Raw genomic sequence first — 8,718 nt, 5'->3', positions numbered from 1 at the left:
ATTGTAGTGAAAAGATGTTGATTCTAACTCAAAATTGACTATATTTTTGTATATCAATCTGTTGCAAATAAATGTCTGAAAAATTATAATACATGCACATACACAAACATGCCAACAACAACGCCTTAATACCAAATTTTTGGAGTCGGCTACATGCATTTATAATTCATTCAGTTCTATTATGAGTCATCTCCCCCGTCAAGTTTAACTCACATCCCCTCCTTAATTGCTACCAACCAAGTTATTGAAGGTTACTCAAATAAATACCAAGTCGTTAAGCTCTGAGCAGGCACACACATGCACAAATATTGATGCATAAATTGTCCTACATGAAGAACAACATATGTCCTATAGTTCTATACATGTACCTGCTCACTCAGGCAATGTGTTCTTTGAGAGTTGATTTATAAGAGAGTTGAATAGAAGAGTGGGGACTCTCATGAGCTTTTTTCCTTTTCCTTTTTATTCCATTAAGAACAGAATAGAAGAGAAAGAGGACCTAAAAACTTTTGTGTAAATCATAGGATCAAACAATAAAAATAGTAGCTGATAATTAGTCTACAAGTAGAAGGTAACAAAATTTTGTAAGTTCAGATCAGTATCAGATATAACAGTCATGAAAAATCATATAAGCGCATCTAAATTAATTCATACCGCGAACATCATCAAATAATGAGCCTACACATAGTTACACAGTTTGCGCAGTGAACTTTCGGATACAGACATATAAAGCCTGTGATATTAGGGAAAATTTTTGACACTTACTTGAGTTGTTCAGTATGTTCAAGCTTACGACTCCCTTCAATTGCAGACTCCTTATCAGAAACCTCAAACAACAAAGCCTTATCATTCGGAACCTTCACATTACATTTCCTAGACGCCGCCACAACAACCTGAGCAATTCTCGTTAGCGGACTACCTCCAGGCTTCTGATGCCTATACAACGGCGTCCCCACAAAAAAGCTCACAACAGCAACAGCCATAACCACTGCCGGAATTCCAAACCCCCATCCCCAGCCAACATTAGTCTGTATCCAAACAAGTACAGACGAAGCGATGAGAGCTCCAATATTGATCGAGAAATAGAACCAGTTGAAAAAGGAGCTCTTGCTTTTGTTTTCATTTTCGTCAGATTCATCAAATTGGTCGGCGCCGAAAGAAGAGACACACGGTTTGATTCCTCCGGTGCCGAGAGCGATGAGATAGAGCGCTACGAATACTACCGCGGACTGTGCTGATGTGGGGTCGCAGGCTCCATTGTGGCATGTCGGTTTTAGGCCTTTGATGGAGGATGTCATTGTAAGAAGTGTCAAGCCCTGTGAATAAGTTTAAATGTTATGGTTGTGAAGACAGGAGAAGATATCAGGAGGAGTGCTTCCCGTTTAGTGGAGTTATGTCTTGATTAACTGATGTTGTATAGTAGAATAAGGCCTAACGCAAATTTTTATTTTTTTTCTCATCCATTACTCCTTGTGTGTTTCTAAATCTTAGTGAATAGGGTTATTTTCTCTTTGGTAGTTTACCCCTTTTTTCACTTTGATACCCAGCTTATTTTTTTAGTACTTTGATAACCCCAAAGCTGCAATCCCATTTCACTTTGATACCACGTGCTTAGCGCATGATACCCCACCCCAAAACCCCTAACAGTCCACTGCTTTTGCAAATATTTGGTTGTTTTGGGTACCTAGCGACCGGGTAAAATGGACCTAACAAAATGAAATTGAAACTTTGGGGTATCAAAGTGGTTAAAAAATACTTTGGGGGAATCAGAGTGAAAAAAAGGGGTAAACTATGGGGTACCAAAGTGGACATAAGCCTTGTAAATATCAGATCTCTTTATTATCGATAACTTAATCCTCGGGCCTTCTCTATAAAAAAAATGGTACCTTTAAACACAGAACACATAGAAAGCAGAGTTGAACAGGGTTCTCGGTGTATCTTACCATGATATAGATCATCATGAAACTGGCAATCGTCTTGTATCGTCCTAAATAAGCGTCGGCTATAAAAGCCCCAAGGAGGGGCGTAATATAACACGTCCCTGACCAATTGGTGACATTGTTGGCTGCACTGGTATTTCCTTGATTGAGGAACTCCTTCATGAAGTTCACCAGATTGGTGCTCATCCCATAGTATGCCAATCTTTCACAGCATTCATTTGCTGCAGAGGTAATAAGAATGTTGAGGATAGAGATCAAGCATAAACGGAGACAAATAAATCAAATAGTTCAGAAAATGATGTGGAAACTAATGAATGCAAACAAACTATAAGGATTATTTTGGCTCCTTTATCTTGGGTGAAATTTAGGCAGACACTGGCGAGAGGGATGACATTAGTGAGTCTATCTGAGGGTAAAAAAATAGTCAAAAGAATTCACCCAGGAACAATATCTGCCAAACGAAACTATAGGGGTAGTAAGTTCAAAACGACGATATTACACGTGTTCCATGTGCAATTAACTCTTTATAAACATCATACCCAGAATGTAGGGACAAGCCCTCCATCTTCCAGTATTCTTTTTGAGAGAAGGATTTCCACGGAGATCGGTAGTTCCATCTTTGGTATACTTATCCTCGTACTCCTCCATCACTTCTTCACAACAAAGAAGTATCCTTCACAATGATTCTTCGATTCTTCTAAGTTGTAAAACCTGGAATTTCAACACTTCAGTTATGTAAAGGAACTTAAATCATATTACCAAAAAAAAAGATGTAGATAGTTTTAATCCGCGGTATCTAATATCAAGCATGTAAAAAGATGATAACAAATAAAAGACCCAATAAGCAAAATCCAACACCATTAGCTTATTGAGCAGAGATTTACTCCCAAAAAAATTCAAATATTCCAAAGCCAAGTTGTTAAATGTTAAAACTGCATTCACAATAAGAGGAGAGTAGTAAAGAAACCCAAATCAGAAAACAATAATATACCTCTCAACTAATCTTCAGTGATCTTATGGAGTGTAGAGACTCTAGTTTCCTCATCATCAGCAGCAGAAGAATAAGATTACTGGCTGTTTCAAATGGCCAAGACCCTGACTATTTTCATGCTTGATAGAATTTTTTTTTTTAATGCTTGCTATTAATTAATGATTAATCAAATGGACGAGTCAACTAGCTAGGAGTTCTCTAGGGGAAGGTACTGAGAAACAAGCACCTATTAACCTTAATATTATAGTATTACAGATGCAGATGGAGTTCCTTTGATAAGGAGCAAAAATCAACAGCTCAGAATTGCATGATTGCTCACTAAAATAATTTTTTCCCCCCCTCCCTGATAAGAATCAAAGGAATCTGAGGATGAACCAGTTCAATTTTGACTTCTCAAGAAACAAAACGAAAGCAAAGTGAAAAGGCCATATAACAAGTCCAAAATAATAGGATCATGACAGATGACGATTGTTGCGTGGAGTCTCAATTAAACAAGAATCTTTGAACATTCGGACTCAATTATATCTTAAGGACCACTGAGGTTGGCAGAAGAAGAAAAAAAACGCAAAATAATAATAAAAGTAAACAAAATATTCTGAAGAGATTATAGCAGGGAAAGAACTCGGATCATGGCGATTCACAAAATTAATGGTCAGAATAAGCTCTGTAATTATAAGCAGAGAAAATATGGTACCTCTTCTACTTCTTGATCCCCAGATCTCCCTCTGAATCTTTGATAGTCTGCATGTAGAAAGAAACCTCTTGAGTGATAAGTTTAGGCCTGGAGACACATTTAGAATTTATAAAGAATGTGGTATAAAGTGAAGATATAAATATATACATGTACAATGAACAATAGTGATTATACTGTGAAAACGGCGAAGGAATTGAGGAAAAGAATTGAGGAAAACGTGAAAAATGAGTAAGACATACTCCACCACACCCCGGTGTGGTGTCTGCCACACCCATGTGACATGCTATACCCAGATGGTAGGGTGTGACAGAATTTACCCTGTTTGTCATGAGTGTGGTGTCTGTCACACCCTGGTATGACAGAATCTGACATGTTTGTCATTGGTGTGGTGTGTACCACACCAGGGTGTGGCAGACTCATTTTTTAGAATCATAATTTATTTGGGATTGTGTTTTGTTATAAATAGAGTCACGTTTTTTAGGGTTTTCCATCGATTAATTAGGTAGCTTGAAGGTGATTTTGAGCACAGAAAAGAAAGATCTTTCTGAGCAATTTGTTTGAGGGTTTAGTTTGAGAGATTTGAGAGATTTGTTTGAGAGGTTAGTTTAGTGATCTTGTAATCTCTACTTTGTACTCTCTTTTTTTATAGTGGAAACTCATCCCTTTTTGCGGCACGCTTCTCAGAATTCCAAACAAAAAAAACAAAAGATCAGTCAAGAAGTCAAAGATGCATACACCAACTAGAAAACTAAAGAGATCAGCCGCAAGCCCAACCCATAGAATTATATAGACATTTGTTAAAGAGAACGATGTCATAAACACTAAGAATTTTATAATTGCGAAAAAACTTATTAAAGATAAACAATTTAAAATGATGGAGATAGCCAGGAAGTTGCCCAGATATCTATTTAGGAGTTAGGATTTCCTGTGAAAAATGTATATATATATATATTATCACCACTATTATAGGGAAAATATGTGCACATAAGTTTCCATAAATAATATTTCGACTTTAAAAGGAAACAAAATTTGAAGTGGGGGAATATATAACTCACGTGCATGCCTCAATTTGAGCTCATCCGAGCTCGAATCTTCAGATGAAAAAAAGAGCAAAACGAGCTGCAAATTTATAGAAAAGAAAGAGACCTGGGCTCTTTGCCTTTTGCTTGGCCGGCAATCATCGGGTCATCCTCACTCTCTGATTTATGGGCGAAAACAATTCAAAGATGGGCTTTACCAAAATTATTAAATGCCCCTGGATTTTGAATTTATTACAAGAAAGCAACCAAATGGGGGAAGAGTTTCCTATAGGAGAATTTCTTTAAAAATAATTAGTAAAATCTACCCTTTGTGAAAATATTAGCAAAATCAGTATTTTTTTTTTGTTAGCTGGTCAAAAAAAATCAATTTTATAATATATTAATTTTAAAATACACGGGATTAGTAGTCAAATATAATTAGTTTTCATTAATTAAATTTTAACCATTTCAGTCCAAAGTACAATGGATTACCATTTCAAATTAGCCATAACTAATGACCATTAATTATACAATACTACTGGTCCAGTATATTTTAAAGTCGATATTTTACAAAATTAATCATTTTTTTGTTAGGTTAGATTTGCTAAATATTTTTCAAAAGGTCAATCTTGTTCGTATTTTTTAAAATATGTTTTCCTTTTTCCTTTTTTTTAATTCTTCTTTCCTATATGGGGAAGGGGTGTTTGCGTCATTATGGGGGCGTGGAATCTTGATAAAATATCTCTTTCAAGTGGGAAAGCAAACTGCGTGACAGCGAAAGTCGACGTCGACGTCCGTGAAGGACAGTGACCTGATACAAGCGGAAGCGGGCACACGTTCCCTAATGGGCCAAATCTAAATTGGCCCGGCCTATTCCATTACGCATTTGACCCACCCTACGTCTCCAGTTAACAAACGATTTTATTGATTCCAAAAATAAACATGGATTACCTTTATTTATATTCTTAATTTCCAATATATATATATATATTAATTTCTACCTAAATGATTAAGAAGTATTTGGGCTTTCAGTGGATCGTTTCTCTCTCTGTCCTTATCAAAGTATGAACCGAATGTTACTTGCTCGTTGTCTGCTTACGGAAAGCAAAATGTGAACTTAAATCTGTCATATTAGAGCATGCTTTATGCATACAACATAGAAGTTAATTGTTAACTTAGACTATGTTTCTAAAAAATAAGTATAGCTTAGACTTAGATCAAAGTTAACGATGATAGTAATAGCTATCCCTGTAGTGTAATTGACAAGCAGAATTTTAAAATCTTGGATGTGACCGCTCAACTCGGCCAATTATGGAAACTGCAGCGAGCTCAAGGGTAATACTCTCGGCTAGGTGCGCAAACATATCAGACATGGTTCAGATATGATACTTATCATATTCATATCCGGTTTCTAAAAACGTAGACGAATACGATTCTCATCGGTGAGGAAAAAGCACGACCATCTCAGCAAAAATAGAAATAGATATAATTTTGATATTGAAGAGACTACATGGGAATGGTTGACCGTATAAATCAAATACTTAGCGAATTGACATACGCCAACTAGACGAGATGATATGTATATTAATTGCTCTAATTTGCACCAAAAAGATAAACATGATCTAAATTTGCTATATATTGCCTACTATTAAATTTTAAAGGTAGCGCACAATATCTAAAATACAAAGATAATTCAATTTCCAAATGATTTTTATCTAATAAGTGCATTATTCAAAGGCAAATTTTCCTTAGTCATAACCAATAAAATAAATCAAATAATTGGCATAAATTTGACCATAAATCAGTCCAAAATGCACAATTGATTACCCCCAATAAAAGCACAACCCAATAACCAAAAAGCACATGACCCATCCCAAAGCGCAAAATAATTGTTATGTATAAATGTCCCAAGGCCTAACGGTAATCGCCAAGTAATTTTCTCCTTTATATTGAATCAAAAATACTTTTATATTGAATCAAAAAATATTACGTGTTAAGTAGAATGCTTTAATTTCGTTTTTCTTGTTTTCTCCTTCAAACTGGAAAATGAAATCTGATAGCTATTGTTAGAGAGTAGAGGTTATTTGGGGGAAAACAAGGCATTACTCCGATAATTAATCAGTTAGATAGTATATTTTTTTTTTCATTACACCCTCATAGCTTTAAACTGGTTAACATTTTTTTTTGCTAGGGACTACAAATATTCTTATTTTTAAATTAGATTAGAAAGTTTACGAGAAGTTAGAATTGTAGGGCTTTACCCCAGGTTAGAGGGAGCCCTTCCAAAAATTCTCACGACCCAAGGGCCGAGAGAGGTCGGTTTACTCTCTTCCCTCTCATCAGTTCAAGGACTGACCTGTCGAGGGCACCGCTCATCAGTTCTAGGACTGAATATCGGGGGAACCTATAAGAGATAGTTTTGTAACTTTTGTAAACCATAGCGCTGCTTTAAACCGAGCACCGAGGTCTCTATTTAAAGTGCTCTCGCTCCCTGCCAGTCCTCACTCTGACCGATGTGGGACTAATAATCAGGGAGGAGGTTGGAGTATTGAAAGCCAAAATAGATATACGCCGTTGCCGGGGATCGAACCCGGGTCACCCGCGTGACAGGCGGGAATACTCACCACTATACTACAACGACTTTGGTGTTTGATGTAGCACAAATCTGTATTAAATAATACTAAAATTAGAATTACACAGCAAAAAATAGTGACCATAATAATAAGAGATAAAATCAGGGTTATAACAATGGAAACATTTAGTCGGCAATCACCGCTACGACCCTATTCGTAACCCCAACTCTAATCCTAAAGCTAATCAAAATTCGAATCCTAATTTTAACGCTAACTTACATCTCTCACGAACACCAAGTTAGCAAAAACAAACAATGTTAAGATACATTCTATAGTCATCGGTGTAATTACAATTGGTAATCTCAAGATTATTAGTGTAGGTACGCAGACTTTAAGATTATCTGTATGTTTACATGATACTTCAGAGCACTGGAATGTAGTTAATATGTTCAGCATGCAGAAAAGAAATAATTTATGAGTGTTGAAACAGTGTGAATTTTTTAAAACCTGGATGCAAATTCCTCATGGGTCGACCTATGAAACCCAATTGGTCAACCCATGAAGCCCACCCTTCTCTTCAACTTTTCAGTTTTAGTGTTTTTTGACTTAGTCTTTACAGACGAAGTCATGAACAGAGATTTGTTAGCCAATAACTCTGTTATGAGATATTTTCAGAGCCCACTAAGTTAAAGAAAATATTTTTTTGAACGGCCTCGTCCAGTTTGTTCGGATCTTGTGGGAAACAGTTATTTCAATTGGCCTATATATATCTCTGCTTTCAGTCATTCTAAAAAAATCAGAAAATATTTTTCCTCTTCAATTCTCTCTTCTCCTGTCTCTCACGCTCTCTACATGTGCTCTATTTTTTTAAAACGTTCATTCTCAGAAGGTTTATTTCAAAACACTTTGGTTCCGAGCATTGTTTGGGGGTGTTGGATTGTCGTCCTCTTTCAGTGCAGTTGAGGTCCGAGACAGAGGAGATTCTGGGCTGTTTTATCCTGGGGACGACGGGGTTGTGATACTGCTTGCACTCTTGGGCAGAGCCGCGAAACGTCTTAAAGAGAGCGACCTAGTCCGCGACTCAACCCAAGCTGAATAATTTTTGGTAACAATGTTTTTATTTTATATTACAGCAACAATGAGTTTACTTCCAACAAGTAGATTGCGTTGCATTTTGCCCCCGGTGGTTGTTTGCATCTCTGTCGATTTACGGCCTATACAATCTTGAAGAATATTGGGCCTTCGGTGGAGCGTTTCTCTCTCGGCCCTTCTCGAAGTGTGAACCAAATGTTTCTTGTTTGTTGTCTGCTTACGAATAAAAAATGTGAAGTTAATCTGTCATATCGGACCGTGCATTATGCATATAACATTAAAATTAGTGGTTAATTTAAACTATGTTTCTACAAATTAAGTATATCTTAGATTTAGATCAAAGTTGACGAGCAAAATCTTAAATCTTTGCAATGAAATAATATTAGCACTAATTTTTATTTTTAGTTGA

General features: G+C 36.3%; 1 protein-coding gene and 1 non-coding gene across 3 annotated transcripts in view; both read right to left on the bottom strand.

Annotated features, from left to right (window-relative positions):
- LOC109827822 (protein NRT1/ PTR FAMILY 8.1-like) overlaps positions 1-4,808 on the bottom strand; it is a 7,561-nt gene extending 2,753 nt beyond the window's left edge. Inside the window, exons 1-5 of one of the 2 annotated variants that reach the window (XM_020394841.1) lie at positions 4,681-4,808; positions 3,626-3,672; positions 2,480-2,651; positions 1,944-2,161; positions 766-1,316 (exon numbers count right to left, since the gene is read on the bottom strand). In XM_020394841.1, coding sequence (XP_020250430.1) covers positions 766-1,316; positions 1,944-2,161; positions 2,480-2,588 — 878 coding nt within the window. In that variant the 5' untranslated portion in view covers positions 2,589-2,651; positions 3,626-3,672; positions 4,681-4,808. Of the gene's footprint in view, positions 1-765; positions 1,317-1,943; positions 2,162-2,479; positions 2,652-3,625; positions 3,713-4,680 lie in introns of both variants that reach the window. The other variant, XM_020394840.1, reaches the window with a different exon arrangement.
- Positions 4,809-7,213: 2,405 nt separating this feature from the next.
- On the bottom strand, positions 7,214-7,285 carry TRNAD-GUC. Its single transcript has one exon. It is a non-coding gene; the product is annotated as a tRNA-Asp (tRNA).
- Between the last annotated feature and the right edge of the window lie 1,433 nt (positions 7,286-8,718).

Source organism: Asparagus officinalis, unplaced genomic scaffold, assembly GCF_001876935.1.
Source record: "Asparagus officinalis unplaced genomic scaffold, Aspof.V1 AsparagusV1_Un470, whole genome shotgun sequence".
NCBI classification, from domain to species: Eukaryota; Viridiplantae; Streptophyta; class Magnoliopsida; order Asparagales; family Asparagaceae; genus Asparagus; species Asparagus officinalis.
The sequence above is the reverse complement of the archived record's forward strand: the minus strand, read 5'-3'. Positions and strand labels throughout refer to the sequence as shown.